This window comes from Poecilia reticulata, chromosome 18, assembly GCF_904066995.2.
Source record: "Poecilia reticulata chromosome 18, P_reticulata-male-v2, whole genome shotgun sequence".
NCBI classification, from domain to species: domain Eukaryota; kingdom Metazoa; phylum Chordata; class Actinopteri; order Cyprinodontiformes; family Poeciliidae; genus Poecilia; species Poecilia reticulata.
The window spans coordinates 6,067,987-6,084,231 of NC_088847.1; the positions used below are offsets into that span (position 1 = coordinate 6,067,987).

At 38.2% G+C, this 16,245-nt stretch overlaps 1 protein-coding gene across 3 annotated transcripts; it reads right to left on the reverse strand.

The window, feature by feature from the left end:
• Nucleotides 1–65: 65 nt before the first annotated feature.
• LOC103472746 (uncharacterized) lies at nucleotides 66–16,187 on the reverse strand. Of its 3 annotated transcripts, XM_008422573.3 has the most exons (24): nucleotides 15,647–16,187; nucleotides 14,558–14,636; nucleotides 13,374–13,588; nucleotides 13,058–13,281; nucleotides 12,889–12,967; nucleotides 12,722–12,789; nucleotides 11,617–11,698; nucleotides 11,442–11,518; nucleotides 11,017–11,253; nucleotides 10,830–10,902; nucleotides 10,680–10,744; nucleotides 9,970–10,131; nucleotides 9,026–9,077; nucleotides 8,883–8,938; nucleotides 8,509–8,628; nucleotides 8,300–8,392; nucleotides 7,561–7,644; nucleotides 4,768–4,840; nucleotides 4,648–4,688; nucleotides 4,477–4,563; nucleotides 4,189–4,284; nucleotides 2,704–2,788; nucleotides 2,570–2,613; nucleotides 66–2,457 (listed from the first exon to the last, which is right to left on the reverse strand). In XM_008422573.3, exons 3-24 carry the CDS (start codon nucleotides 13,573–13,575, stop codon nucleotides 2,416–2,418), a joined length of 2,142 nt encoding a protein of 713 aa, XP_008420795.1. In that variant the 5' UTR covers nucleotides 13,576–13,588; nucleotides 14,558–14,636; nucleotides 15,647–16,187; the 3' UTR covers nucleotides 66–2,415. The 3 variants fall into 3 exon arrangements, with proteins under 3 accessions (XP_008420795.1, XP_008420797.1, XP_008420793.1); XM_008422575.3 differs by lacking the exon at nucleotides 14,558–14,636 and having other exon boundaries at nucleotides 2,704–2,785; XM_008422571.3 differs by lacking the exon at nucleotides 14,558–14,636.
• Between the last annotated feature and the right edge of the window lie 58 nt (nucleotides 16,188–16,245).

Consider the following 16,245-nt stretch of genomic DNA (forward strand, 5'->3'; position numbering starts at 1 on the left):
GCCCCTATAAGGTAAACAGTAACTAAAGATACATCAACTACTAAAATAAAAACACCAGACAAGAGTTAGTTTTACAAACTTTAATATAAAACCTTTTTTATCTGTCATGTATAAGAACATACAATGTGACCTTAAAGCCTTAAAAAGTGCAGCAACAGGAAGTCAGGTTATGTTTCTGGTAGAAAACGCAAAGGGAAAACTGCAAAGAAACAATGGGAAGCAAACAAGTAACATTTTTATAAAAGTCAATAAGTAAAATTTTTATAATGTGACAAAACATGGAGCTGTTCTAGGAACTGGAATCCCTTTTGTAAGACATATAACCTTCAACACTAAGAAAAAAAAAGTTGTAACAATCAAAATGTTCTAAACATTCATAGAAAGTAATGTTCTTCAGCATTCACCCTAATGGCTTCTCATTTGGTCAAAAACTAAAAACACAAACTTTGGTGCTTATTTCTTATATTGTTTTAATAATCGTCAACTTCCTGCTTGAGTTAGGATGCTTTTTATTTTGGAGGGACAATTTCCTGTTTAACAGTTGGCGCAAAGACTCCAAAGACACATTGAGTTGTAACTATTATTAAATGTTTTAAACATTGTGTGACTTAAACTGTGCATTTTTTTTTGATTGTGTGCAAAACTAAAGTTATTCGAAGTCGTAAACATTATTTTAATTTAAGATTGGTTATTTCCAAATATACTTAGAACAACAGCCGTCTTCAGAAACAATGCCTACATGGATAATTATAAAACTGATAACGGAGCAGGTGACCATGATAATGTTGAAATCACCATAGTAACTAATCCGCTACCACTCTTGTGAAACTAAATCGAGGCTTAATTGAGCCAGGACATTCAAAAAATTTCAACTTCAACCGTCTTCCTGATCATCAGTAAAACTCTTCTGTAACACCAAGTAAACCAGAATGAAAAAAAAGACAAAAACACACCACTCCCACTCTGTGGTTTCTCTTTCAAGGGAAATAGAAACCCAAGAACTCAGGCTGGTGCATGTTTGAGCTGCAGAACGACGGATTACATAGAAAGCTGCTTTTGTTGTTGTTTGTTTCCTAAGCATTCCCTTTGTGGTCTGATATGCCCAGACAACAACCCATCTGGTTGCTAGCAACTCTCACTCTCAGTTGGAACAGGAAGCAGCTCAACCTGAGTGTCAGTGTTTCGGTTCAACTCCCAAAGTCAGACCATTCCTGCATGTGAGTACACGCTAATGCCTCTCAGCTCCTAATCTCTGTTGAGTCTCTGTATAAGTACCTAAAACCCACACAACCCATTTGTTTGCTTATTTTACTCAATCAAAAGCATCAGAAGTTGCATTAACTCCCATTCAAAGCTGCAGGGGAGTTGGGAAGCTGTCAAATAAATGCTCAAGCCACTATAACAGTTTCTCTCATTTCCCAAAGATTTCCATTCTGTCCAAAACTATGAGGTTGTTGTACCAAAAGTTAGCCTCTGTGTATCGTATTTTCCGCACTATAAGGCGCACCTAAAAACCTTCAATTTCCTCAAAAGCCGACAGTGCGCCTTATAATCTGGTGCGCCTTATATATGGACCAATATTGAGCCACAACAGGTCTAGCAACTACGGTAAACAGCCGCCGGCTTAATTTTCACCCGTAGAAGAAGAGGCGCGCGGTGCATGCTGGGATAGTTGTCAGAACGCTGGTTTGTTAATAAAGTTTGACTCACCTATCCATCGACATGAATACCGACCGTCTAGAATCAGGTCGACTGCAGGTCATTTAGCACCAAGTTCTCCACGAACATGCTGTGCGCGAACGGAGACGGGTCGCCATCGTCCGGCCACGCCCCGGCCCAGACGCGGAAGCCTCTCCTCGCCGACCAGAGTCATTCTTTATGTTAACAAAGTGGCTTTAGACATTCATCAGGGATGCTTCGATTAGGGTTACCAAGGGACCAGCCCCTATACATTTAAAGCCGGGGGCGCGGGGAGGAGAAACATAGACTGCGGCGGCAGTGTGTCGGTTGGTCTGTGTTACCCAAAAAGCAGTTGGGCAAAATTTTGCAACACCAAAACCGTGAGTGAAACAATGACTGGGGCAGCCTACTATATAAAATACTCAGGGACCCTTGTCCCGTATAGGTTCAATACGGGACAGGTGGAACTGTAGCGTCTATTCTATGCGCCTTATAATGCGATATGCCTTATATATGAAAAAAGTTTTAAAAAAGGCCATTCATTGAAGGTGCGCCTTATAATCCAGTGCGCATTATAGTGCGGAAAATATGGTATACATTTTAAAAATAGTTGATATCGGATGCATACTTGGAGAGATTCTCTTGGAAATGCTTACTTCTCTACTTCAAAACTTTTTACAGTAATACTTGGAGACTTTTATTTTTGTTTCTCTCTTTTAGTTGGACAACTTCTCCCTACATGGTCTTAGTTGAAAACATCCGAGCCAGGTCCTTCACCTGAAACACATAAAACAATCAAATCTGATGGCACCATAAACCTAGCAGGATAGATGGAAAAGTGTGACACCAGAGTAAAGTGCAGTTAAAGTGGGCTGAAGTGATGTCTTACCTTTGACCTGGTGGACAAACCTGCGACCTGAGACGCTTCACCTGCTGTAGCCAAAAATCAGAAAGTTATCGTGATAGACCTGAGAGTAACAGCATTTTTGAGAATCTGGGATTATTTAGCAGATGTTTTCATACAGGGTTTGTGTTCCTGAGGCATGGTGGGCTTTAGTGCTGCAGTTTTCATTTTGGAAGAGGTACATGTTGAGTCTGGTAACTTCTGCTGGAAAACACAGATTAGACCAAATTAAGCCTTGGTATAAAACATTCATGTAACATATATATATATATATATATATATATATATATATATATATATATATATATATATATATATATATATATATATATATATATATATCAAAATCGTCCATTAAAAATTAAGTTACTGATAATCAGATGATCTGTATGGAACCACCATGTTCGCCCAATCAGAGGGCGAGTCTCTTCACCAAACGAGCTGAATGTAGAAAAAAGCCACACGTGGTTTCTCTTTCAAAGAAACTTAAAACACTAGGGGAACTGCATATTGTTTGACAACTTCCATGGAAACCAGTTTTTTTTTTTTTAGCTCAACCTTTCCTGCTGTGGTTTTACACACCCAGACACCAGCTGGCCCAGTTGTTAACCAGCACCTTCAACTGTTGGAACAAGAAGAGCTCTCAGCCTCAGGGTGTCGGCTCCACCAAGACAAGGCTTCAATATTATAATATTCACCATTACATTTTTCAAAGCAGCACACGTACTGAAAAACCATGTTTCAGTAGGACCTCTCCATGTGTCTTAACTCCGTAAAGGCCACTAATGCCACAAGACAATATTTTCATTAAAATGTTTCAACTCTGCATTAATATTCAGTGACCCTGAGTTAGTAGAAGCCATTTTTGGTGTCTATGTAAAATGTTTTAAGGTTGGTATATTGTTTTATAATGTAATTATTCTTTAAACTTCTTCATAGCTTTCTCCCTGACCTGTCTGCTGGCTTATCTGTTCATAAACATCAGCTTATGTTAAAACACTAATCAAACATGACTTCAGCTAATGCTGAAACACTAATCATAGACAGTATTTCCACTAACGATAAAACACTACACCAACATAGTGTTTAGCGGAAGACAATGCTAACACGCTAAATTCCAATTCAAATTAAAAATGCCAATGAAAGACTACAACTCATGAGCACCAATGTCATTTTAAATTACATGTTCGGTGAACATTTGACTTAAGACATATTTATGTTTATATCTTGTTCTCTACTGTCTATGTTTTTAGTTTTGTTCTAGTATGTTTCTTGTTTAAATTGTAAAAATTAATTTAGGGGAGCTAAATGTGTTAAACGTTTTCAAAGTTGGCAAAAGTACTTTATCATAAAAAAATTTGCTCAGCTATTAGCACATTAGTGCCCATCACACACCAAGCGTTTTCTTATCTATAAGCATCTTAATTATTTGCAAAGTCAGTTATTTAAATTAGGAGGCTGATAACAAAGATTCGCCTCTAGACCACAGATGTTACAAATTTCTATAAAAAAATTTAGCAGATTTTACACAGAAGCAAAGAAGTTAATGCATCTTACTATTAAATTTATAGACTGAGATCAGAAAATATGAAAAATACAGGTACCTGTGCTTGTTGTGCTCTGTCATGATCCTCCTTCTTCAGCTGACCTATTGCATCCTGGGATGTGGGTTGTAAAAATCTTTGAGCCATCAGTTTTACCTGTAAGATGTTGAACTTCTCAGTAGAAACAGCAACAAACAAAATGGACCAAAAGGTACCAAATCTACATCTTAAACAATGCAGGCTACAATGCAATAACAAGTAGAAGCAGGAAAATTGTTATTCAAATAAAAGAACAAAGTAACAAATCTCTTCCTCATCTGGTAGCGGATACAGCTTTAAAGGAAGCACCTGTAATGATCTGTGTTCTAGGCCACGTTTCTCCTTCGGCCCGGCCGCCGTTTCCTGCGTCGAAAACATCTGAGCCAGTTCCTTCACCTGGAATGCGTTCCACGAAAAGCAAAATATCAACGTGGAAGTTTGTTTCCCTTTACAAGACACTCAGCAAGGAACCCGCCGTACCTTCATGTTGGTGGGAACTTCAGGCTTTGCTGCTTCACACGCTGCAGAGAACAGAAAGAGGACGCTAGCTAACTTCATTTTCTAGAACAATCAGAAATCATCCTGAGGAGAGATACTTACACGATGATGGAGCCTCCTTCTGTGGCACTTCTGCTGCTGTTGGAGTTATGTCAGGTTTTACGTCTGTTGCACGCTGTGATTAATAAAATAAAGCATTTATTGTGGTAAATTATTTTTAATATCAAACTTACGGGTGGATATTACTTAGAAGACTTGAATCAGGGCTTATTGTCCCTTTAGAAGACACATTTGAAGCAAACTTTAACTTCCTGCCTGATGTGTAAAGATTTTGTTTAAATGTTCCCAAATAATGTTCTTTCATCATGATGTTATTTATCTTGTGTAGTGCACCAGTTCCTCCTAAAGCAAAACAACTCCACAGCATGAAGCTACCTCACAGTATGTCAAAGTTGTATTGTAAAATAGTTTGCATTTTTTTAACCATTAGTCTAGAAGTTTTGTTTTTAAAAAGACTGTCTTACTTTCATATTAAAATGTTTAGGCTACTATTTAAATATAAAATTGATCATATGTCATTTTGTAAAGAAAAAAAATAATAGAATTAGATAACTGACATTATTATTGCTTGTTTAGTTGAAAGGGTAACCCTAACCCTTACTTTGGAAAACATGTTCAGAAAAATATAAAGGTAAAAATTTAAACTGATTTAATGATTCTAACCATTTAGTCAGTGATCAAGCTAACTTAGAATAGCAATGCACTGTTATGCATTCAGTCCATAGACATCGTCATATCATGTAATCAGTTTACTATGTAGCCACTTATCTTGTATTTGTGTATACTCTGGTTATCACACTGTCTCTCTTTATCTTTTTATAATGTGTATTATGATATGCGTAACACTTATGGATGCCACGGGATACCTGAAGTTCCCATGGAAATAATGCAGTACTATCTTATCATACGTAGTCATAAACATGACTGGGTACAAAAAGAGCACAACTTTTGGCAGCCATGTTGGATTGAGTCCAAGTCAGGCATGTCCTAGTTTAGCGGTTCTCAACGTGGGCGGTACCGCCCCCCAGGGGGCGTTCAGAGGACGGCAGGGGGCGCTGGCGGACACTTTTACAAAAGGGGGGCGCCGGGATGCCTTTGGGGGGCGTTTGGTCGAAGGTAAACTTTACACCTTAAATCCACAACAATACCAGTTTAGACTTTGAGCAACTTGGTAAAACTGTATTGTGTAACATTAAATCATGCTTGGCTGCAACTGTATCGATGGCAGCTCTTCTTCTATTCAGTGTTTGTAGCTTCATGGCTCCGCATCAGTTCAGCGTTACACCGGCTGATGACGCTGCTGTGATTCACTTTGTCTGGTATTTATGTAGGCTACATATGTTTTTGCAGTTCTGTTATCATGTCAAAGCAGCAATTTATATTAAAAAGTGTTTTATTTCCGTTTGAAAGCTGCCCGCTTCCATAGAAGGACAACAGAAAATCGCTCTTATAAACATATAATTACTAAAATCACGATGCCCTGACTTTGTATCCCTCTAAAAAATGAACCTATTTAAATAAAGAAATCCCTGCATGGGTGGTACCACGATAGAGAGCGTTCATTTTATAGCGTTAAGACCGGTACTGTAAGTGGTCCGACATGAAACGGGTTTGATGGAACAACGGTACCGCAGCACTTTTAAATTTCAATAATCAGAATACCAAAATTGTTTCCGTTGTTTTAAAATGTTTATGTCAGTCTACCTTTTCACCATTGATATGTTTCCCGACCGCCCTGCACCTTAGGGAGTTAAAAAAAAAAAAAAAAAAAACGGCGCGCACATTGCGCAAAACTCTGAAACATGAGAAGCGGTCAAAACGGAGCGAAGAACTAGATTGTGTTGAATTATGGCTTAAAAACAGAGAATCCGACGCTGAACAGTGAAAAATCAACACATGATGTGAAACACATGACGACTAGGAAGCGCAGCAGGTGATGAGTGAAAATTACTGGTGGTCAATAAACGATCAAATAAATCTAGCAACAAGAAAGAAACTAAAGTGGACATAGCAATAAACCAAGAGAGGATAAAACTAATCAAAGGAAACTAAATGGAAATGAATGAAGAACAAAATGCAAGAATAAACTAAGAAACTAAAGTAGGCTAAATACGGAGGAATAAACTGGTATGGCAAGCAATAATTAATACAGAGACTGTATGGCAAGAATAAACAGACACTATTTCCAGATAAAAGGTAAAATAATAATGTTGAAGTGCCATGGACGGGGGCGCAACTACACATTATTCAGGTGGATGCGAAAACATAAATCGGCACCCCCACCCCCACGAAGGAGCGTAGAAACATACGCTCGCCTTCCCCCCCCTCCTCCTCCAGACGCCGACACGTTTAGGGCAAAACTCGCCTCATTTACCCCGTTATGTGCGCGAGGTGAAGGAGCGTAAGGCACGCTGAAGTGTACGGAAAAACATAATCGGTGCGCCGATTCAAAACATCTACAATAATGATAGTAACATTAATAATAAAATAATTGTCAGTGCAAAGTAGCCTACAAATTTTTTGGTGGGGGGCGGTGAGGGACCTGGATAAAGGCTAGGGGGGCGCTGGCCCGAAAAAGGTTGAGAAACACTGTCCTAGTATCTTTTTTTTTAAGGCTCGGAATTGAGAATTTTACTGAGAACTTATGAGCTCTAGTTTTATCAAGCACATTCCATCAAATCAACATTACGCAAACAGATAAAAATGTCAAAATAAAGTTGATATTCAAAATCGGTACCTGCCATTAAAATTTAAATCCTCCCCAAAGAGACATTAATGTGGATAATGACATAATGCTATAACTCATATGAGCTAACTGAAGCATGGTGTATTCACCTTCTCCTTCCTGCCTTCCACCTTTGGTTGGACTCTAGTTTCCTGAGCCGGCATGGCAGAATGTCTTTGAGCGAGAATCTTCACCTGAAAGATTCAATGCCACCGAGGACAATTCATTACAAATGGGCACAAATGTTCAGCAAATGTCATAAAAAACACAATCTCGCAACTGCGGCATTTCCATTAAATAATGAAATTAAAATCGCACATGAATAAGCTTGTTCACACGATAAAGTTACATGAGCTGTTATCCTAATTCAGCCATCAGACGAGACGTCGGCATTTTATTCAGGCATTGTAGAGACAATCCCCGCCTACTACTTGGGAGAAGCTACATATTCAGCGTTTTGGGGAAATTGTAGTCAGTGATTTTTACAGAAAGGAAGAGCTGTGGAGTCAACACTTTTGAATGATACGCAATTCGTTGTGAACTGAGCGATGCTGAGAGGTCTGGTGGGGAAAAAATTTATCCTCTACCACTTCCTGTCATCTTTTTTGTCATTTCCGCCAGTAAATGTCACATAATCATCTGGCTGTTGATTATGTGACGTTTCTATTGCAGTTTTGTGAAATACACTAATTTTGATGCAGTTGGAAAACCACCTGATCCCAGTGCAAAAACGTAGCGAAAAATGTGCATTCCCTATTTTTGGAATTTCAATTTGCGCCGTTCTATAGTTAATGGACTCACAGGACTTACAGACCCACACTCAAATGGTAACGAATAAAACAAACATACTACTCGTGGGTGTTCTGATGCGGGTTCCTCCTTTGTTCCTCCCGTGTTCTCCTGGGCTGCCGAGACGGAAAACATCCGCACCAGCTCTTTCACCTGAAATAAGTAGAACGGTGAGAGCCGGAGCCGAGGAGACAACTTTAACACAAGAAACCCAACAGGTTTCCAGTGGAAAACTGTTCTATATTTTTACCAGGTGTAAAGCTCTGTACCTTCATTTCCCTGTTGGCTCTTTCCAAGTCATTAGTAATGTCTCGCCCACTCAGCTGCCTCACCCGGAACGAACGCAAGTTCCTTTTCGGTGGCACCACAGGGGGCGCTGCTCGGCTCACCTGAAAACATGTCGAGTAAGTCACTAAAAATAAATACTGTGACAACAAGTGGCATGGAAGTAGTCGTAGGGATTTTGTGAATGAATTGAACTTTCGATTGAAAATGGATTGAAACTGGATCTGTTATTATATTAATCTGCAATTTTATTTTTGAGCAGTATGACCCACACTTAGGTAAATAAAAAAACAAAAATGGTTATGAAGGGTTGAAAAAGTGTAGAAAAAGTAAGACTTTGCAAAAGATTATTGCTTACCTGCTCAGAAGACGTTACTTTTGTGTCTGTGGGGTTTCGTAACGAGTGGGGCGGGGCTGTGAAACAGGAGAGTCACAATACATTTTATTTTCTAAGCCGCTGACTTTGTTCTGATGCTGAATGCCTGATCATTTTCTACATACGTGAGTTTTTCTCCTTCACTGTTGACCTGACTTTGGTTGTGTGTCTCACATTCTGCCACATACAAGAAACACAGAAGATGTTAAATGTTGTGGAAAAACAGTGAAGATGCACAAAAACTGTATAAAGCAGAACATCTAACCTTCTTGACAGTAGAGTGGAGGAGTGAGACTTTCTGTCGTCTTATTGGGAGAGTTACATTTCCGTTCATTTTACAGCTTTTTATTCTATGTATTATTTCAGGTAATTGAATTTAAACGTATTTGTCTGCCAGCCCAGTTTAGCAATTTGCAGTGAATTTATTTTACAAGCTTCAACGTTCTGATTTGGATTTTATGACTGACCAACACAACAGGGCACATAATTAAAAAAAACAAATCAAACTCTGACAAGTGTAGCATATACTATAGGTGCAGAATACAACAACAGTGTGTGCAGTATTCATACCACAAGGATTTTTTTGGAGTGCAATAATTGCTGCTTAACATATTTCAAATGTTATGAACTAGGATTTTACATGCTAATGCTATATTTAGCCAACTGGTTGATAAATGCTAACAGACACAGAGTGATGGAGGCACAGATGGTTTTATAGCCCAGCTCTGCCTCAAAGTTTTCTACGTCTTTAGCCCTGATGTATCTACTGTGTTCCTTGGTGTTCATAAAGCTGTTTGTTCGTTGCTCTTTTCTTTTAAAGCTACAAAGTATTTGAGATTTGAGCTGTTTTAACATGGAAAAAGTTCACTTTTCTCTTTGACTGTTGGTTTAGCAGGAAATTAATCTGTTACATGAAAGCAAAGACACAGAGTGTTGACTTCTACAGGTAGAATGGACGCAGTAAAAAATCCTAACTGTCCTTTGAACTTTTGCAAACCTTACTGCACAGTAATCTAGCAAAGGTTGTTTAGTATGCTGATGATGTTACATCAATCATCAAATACTGAACCTGCTCCAGTTTTTCTTTCTTGTCATCTTTCCTCATTTCTCCATCGGCGCTGGCTGAAGGTCCTTCAGCTTTCTCTGGTGTTCCAGTGAGTAGGAGTAAACTCTTCCTCTTAGCTGGAACCGGAGGTTGAGTTGTTGAACATTTGCGGACAGATTCATTTCTCTAAAAAAGAGACGAATCAATGCAGTTTCATTGTAAATGATTCAGTCATGAATCAGTCTAAAAATATTGCTTCTCCCATTCTCCTCCCAAAAACAAGAAAAAAACGCTTTTGACTTAAAGAGAAATATATATATTTTTCTTATATACATTTTGTATACATTTTTTTAATGATGTGATTTTTTTAGGGGTTCTTGCTTCCTTTTCTAAATTCCCAATCAACTCTCCAGACAACTTCACAATTATGCCATTATTCTGAATGAAATTAACAGCATCCTAGACTAAACAAAAAATTTTAGATTGTAACTTGATGCCATCATCTTCAGAAAGCCATATCTTTTTCACAGAATGCTTCATGTAAATTATTGAAACTTGCCCGTTCAATCACGTTCTGGTATCTGGGTAATGTTGGGTTTTCTGTTGCTTTACTACACCCACTAATAAATCACTTGTCATGTACATGTGTAACCACATCTGGTTAGTGAAAACTTGTGTATAATACAAATCTGTAAAAAGAGAAGAGACGAGTTGGTACAGAGGTAATTGTTTACCTGCTCAGCAGCTGCTGTTTTGGTTTCCGTGGGTTTCTTGAGTGGGTGTTGTTGGGTTGGAAGACCTGGAAGATAAAAAGTCAGGTAGTTCGTTTCAACTTCGTGACTCTTCGGTCCACTCTGCTGTTGTACAAATCATTTTATACATACGTGAGTGGTTCTTCTCCACAGATTCAGCTTTTATTACCGAGTTGTTTGAGATCCTTGATGTTTCACCCACAGTCTGACTCATAGATATGAACAGTTAGATAATCCATACAGAGTTTGCGGTTGTACCTATTTGCTGTTGGTTTTGGATTAAATTATTGCAACACACATAAAATAAAAATGGTTTTACCTCGCGAGCAGAGTTCACCATTTTTTCATCTCTCCTCTTTTTATATTTTTCTAAGCAGTTTTGAATTTCTTTCAGCAGCTGAGAGCTTGGCGTTTCTTGTCCCGATGTCGGTAACAGTGAATCCTTCTCTCCGTGCAGGACTTGGAGAGAAGGTGTTGGAGCTCTTGGATGTTCCCTAAAAGTTCCGCATCGGTCCTCCTGTTGGGCGGCTGGAATTTCACCGAGCCAATCGTTCATCTAGAAGGTTGGAAATTATTTAAATGTTCAAAAAAATATTCCCAATGTAAGAACAGTGCGTTTTAGGAATTTGCAAAATGTAAGAGAAATACAGGAAGAATTCGTCTTAGATATGTAAAAAAAAAAAGAGAGAAAAAATGTTACTGAAGAATTTGTATCAAAGTGGATAGCAGATTTTCCAACTTTACCTGCAAATAAAGTGAGGACTCATCCCTCACATCCCAGATGCGGTCATCTGGGTATCTTGGAATACAGTCTTCCAGAGCTGCAAATAAAGCGATAAAAGAAGAATTAGATTTTACTTTCAAGCTTAATTTTCCTTTTTATTCTCCAAAATCAGGGAGCAGAATGCTCGAGGCGTACGTGACACGGGCTCCGCCTTGATTCTGGATGCTGCTGTTGCGTAGTTATCGCAGCTAACGGTGCTCCAGTACTCCTCAGAAGTCTGAAGAAAGAAAACATACAACGTGTTTTAAAAAAAAAAAAATAGTTACTGTAAACGGTAATGACAACTTTTATCACCTCCGCCTTAACTTGAACTGTAAGTTTTTTTTTGGTTAACAACAAACACTTTTTGGAAGTATTTTACATGTTCGCTCTCACAGAACCCACTTAACTCAAGGTATGTGGTTTAAGACTTGCACAGTAGGGCAAACCCATTAAAAAGCCTAAAAATATGTACGCATGTGCATTATAAATTCGGTGGGCTTGTCTGGTCAACACATTATTTTTTTCTTTGTTTGTTTTTTGTCCCAGTACGGCACTGGGCAGTGACTCAGCACTCCAAACAATTTGAAGAATAAAGCACAAAACTTCATGGTATTGTTTAGTTGTAATTAGATATAATGCTGGTAGTGAAATAAATCAATAAATTAGCTGATACCCTTTTAAACAGACAATGTTGTTTGTTTAAAAGGTCTGTTTAAAAGATCACAAGCATCCAGCTAATGTTTTATGCTTAGCTTTAGCCACTAGCAGCTAGTAGCAACTAGAAGAGAAAGCTGCTTGTGTACGTTCCCATTTTTGTACGTAGTGGTGACAAAATCCCTTCAAAAAGCCTTACTTGTGCAGTTGTAAGTTACAATTGTTCAGCTTTAAGTGTTTGTCTTTAATGGTATAAATTTCCCTCTCTTACTCCAACTGCCTTCTGCTCACTTTTCATCACGTCTGAGACGTTGTATTTGACTCACAATTCAAAAAATAAAATCCTGGTGATTAAATAATAGTTAATGATAGGTTTATTTTCAACTTCCTATGACAATACTTTATTACAACCAAGATAATTAATAAAACCAGCAACCATTTCATCCCAGATATATAAAAGTTAAGCACTCCTAAGCCAACAAGGTATTGGGTAAATAATCTTTTACTGTTTTGATTTTTTTTTTTTAGCTCTGTGATCAATTGTCTTTAATAATCTAAGTGTCTTTGACAGCTAAATAATCAAAGCTTAGTGCTTCGTCTTTACCTTTAAAGGTGTGAAGCGTTCCTCCAACTGATGGCGGGACTTTGACCTTGTTGATTTTTGAGAAGAGCCTTCAGGAAATGCAGGAGTGACGAGAAAAAAGGAAACGCTGAGATTAAACAGGAATTTGGCTAATTGCTATGTGGGCCAAATTGGACCATCTCATATACCTGACTTGTTCTCTTTTTTGACCTTTGCTCCTGAGGTGGGGTTACTGTAGTTTCTCATCCTTGGTATTTCTGGGGAATTCTGTCAAGTCAACGGGAGAAGTTTAATTTAGGTGTTAGAGATTTTTCTCACTAAACTGACACTGTTACTGTTCAATCGTCATTTGTATACCTCCTCCTTTGTATTAACTTTCTTTGTGACAGGAAGTTTTTTGTTATCTAGTTGTGTTTTCCAGTGGTCCCTCCAGGCACTCTGCTCTTCCTTGGGAATCCTCACCCCCTTCGGCATGCAGCCCATCATTCCTTGGTGGGTTCTCAAGCCGTGATAATTCGTCATATTCTTCCAGCCGCAGTGGCACGTCTGGAGGCTCATGTCTGAATAATAATTTGAACTTTCTGTCCATGACATAATTTCAAGAGTCATTTATCAGTTTTTGAGTTACCCCTCTGTTCAAAAATAATCTTGAGACACAATTTGGACAGCCCACCGATTTTGACTGTGTTCCGGACTTCCAGCTTGTAACCCAAGTTAACGTTTGTCTGTCCTCCGAGGTTCCACGTGTACTGCTGCTGAGGCTCTGCGATCCTCGCACCCCTCGGTGTGCAGCCCATCCTACCCTGGTGGATCCTCAGGCCTTGATAGGTCGTCACTTTGGTCCAACCACAGCAGTCGCAAACCTGAAGGCTCATTTCTGCAATCGGTCTTGAGGAGACAGATTACGACAAAAATAACCATGCTGTTACTAATCGGCACAGTTTCAAACAAGAACAGATTCTGTTTTTGGCTTTTATTTATGACATTAATTAATTAGTCATGAGCACCTGTGTGTAATAAACCCAAGCCTCTGGTTGTGAAGTTGGATTACATCACATTTCTATTACAAATATCACGTAATAACAAACCCTTTTCAATTCATCCAAAAAATAAGATACTGTGTGGATGTGATGTGTAGAATACAAACATGAAAATTATATTGTTAAAAATAAGTTCTGAAGTCAAAATTTTATAACTTTTATTGTCAGCTTGTATGTTTACTAGCCTTGCTAAGCCTTGACCTACGCTATTAGATTCATCCAGAGGGTCTGGGCTCTCGGCTATTGACAAACAACTTCTTCCTGGATGGATGGACCAATCGTTAACATTTACCCATGACGTATGTAGTCAGTTGCTATGAAGCTTACTGGAAATTGACTGTGCTGTAAAAAACAGTCCTCCCCTACAAAGAGACATTTGCTGAGCTGAGCGAAGCGGCTGTTAATGTTAATTTAATATTAGGAGACGTGGCCAACACATAATGAGGGGTTAAATGGTAAATGGAGTGAACTTATATAGTGCTTTTCCAATCATTTTTGACCACTCAAAGCACTTTACACTAGAGTCACATTCACATACCGATCAGTAGGCAATTTGGGGTTAAGTGCCTTGCCCAAGAGCACATTGACACATGGCAGGAGGAAGTTGGAATCAAACCTACAGCCTTCCGATCGCAAGACGACTACTCTACTCACACAGCAACAATCACCCGAGTTTCATTTACTTCCTCCGCTACCACTGCTAAAACTATGACAAGCAGGCTACAATTCTAAAACTGCAGAAAATAAACATTATCATTCACTACTTGTCTTTCTGTTCGGTGATTGGTCCGGTAGAAAATCTGCCAGAGAAATTCACCTCAATGGGAGAAAGTCCAGACAAAGCACTGAAGGGAGATGAGAATCTAGTGGCGTTGATTAGGAAGGAAATGGCCAGACTAAGAAAAAAAAGACAGGGATGGTCAAATATTGCCCTAAATTAATGTGGCTTCTTGAGTCCTTTGACAAACATTTTTAATATGTATGAATTGATGGCATTTCTGAAAGTGGAATGTTTTATGTTCTAACAAAACAGATTGTAATATCAATTTGCCGATTGCCATAAAAATGATCACATTCATACAAAATAGAAATTGTAAGAAATTTCTTTTGCTTGATATGTATATTCTAATGACATGACATATTGGTAAACTATATTGGACTAACATGAAAAGTATGAGTTGTGTATACACCACATCTATATTACCAAAGCAGGTGGCAACATACAGAGAACTAAGTAAAAACCAGTTGTGCTACCAGTAGTAAACACACATCATAATCCAGTGAGTTTGAAGTAAAAAAAAAAAAAAGATAAAAAGAAGAAGAAGAAATTGTACAGTGTGCACCTGAGATCACCATAAGTGTTGCAGAAAAAAGAAATGGAGAACAAAGAAAAGCATAATGGCTGCCCAGTCCGAGGTAGTTGGATTTACAGAGCATCAATTCCTGTACAGGGTAATTTATAAATGTAAAGTTACTGATCCTATTACCTGCCTATTCCCACATAAAAATTGCTTGTGAATTATTTGAGGAAAAATAAGTGAAAATCTCTTCAACGACCACATTTCTGTTGTACAAATCTGCAAAACAGAAGCACTGTGACTTCCTGTACGAGTCCTCCTGATAGTCTATAACGGGTTCACATTTTAATGAGCAAATATAAAAAACATAGATAATGCTGCGTATTAATCAACTTGGAGAAAAACAAAGACACAGTCTCACACACACACACACACGCACACCCACACGCACACACACACGTACACACAAACGCAGAGTTAATGTTAAAATTGAACCGCAAGATAAAGTTCCAGTCAAGCTTGACTGATAACCGACTGTCTGCATGTGCTGGGTTCATTAAACAGCTTCAAAAATGACGCAATTTTCAGAAATATTATAAAATTCTTACCTCAAACTTCCTCTCTTTGCTGTTTACGCTCGAACAATAAAACGTTATTTCTCCTCAGTGCCACGTGATGCTGCCTAACGGCTTGTTGAGCTTTCAGTTTCGCTTCTGCCTAAACATTCAAATGAGCAAAACCCGCCATTCGTCCCGCATCTGTCTGGGCCACAAGAACCACACGATGAGACTTTCAAATACACTGGGAAAACTCGTAAACTTAAAACAAAAGTCAAAAGTTTTTTTGTTTTTTTTTAAGAAACAAACTTTATTTGCGATTATAGGCGATTTTACAAAAACATATTAGGTTAAGGTTATGTGTATTGAATAACAGGTGGATGCTTTTTCACCCGATGTTTTTAATTGACAGCCAAGATGTTGCTAATATGTTGTAGCAAAAGTGTAAAGGCTAAAAAAGAATCCTCAAACAAAAACTCAATGTCCTTTTTACCCCCATCAAATGTTATCTTCAGCTTTGTAAAATAATGGCCTAAATTATGTAGGCCATTATCTTAGGAAGATGACAATATGTAAAGATACAAAAAATATATATATATATATATATATATATATATATATATATATATATATATATATATATATATATA

What these genes read in the sequence shown, in the direction of transcription:
- LOC103472746 (XM_008422571.3), bottom strand. Translation starts at nt 13,575, where the DNA reads ATGAGCCTTCAGGTTTGCGACTGCTGTGGTTGGACCAAAGTGACGACC. An exon ending in AACGCTTCACACCTTTAAAG is followed by an intron (nt 11,699 to 12,721) that starts GTAAAGACGAAG and finishes TTCTTTCTTCAG; the next exon opens with ACTTCTGAGGAGTACTGGAG. An exon ending in CATCAGAACACCCACGAGTA is followed by an intron (nt 7,645 to 8,299) that starts GTATGTTTGTTT and finishes TGAATCTTTCAG; the next exon opens with GTGAAGATTCTCGCTCAAAG.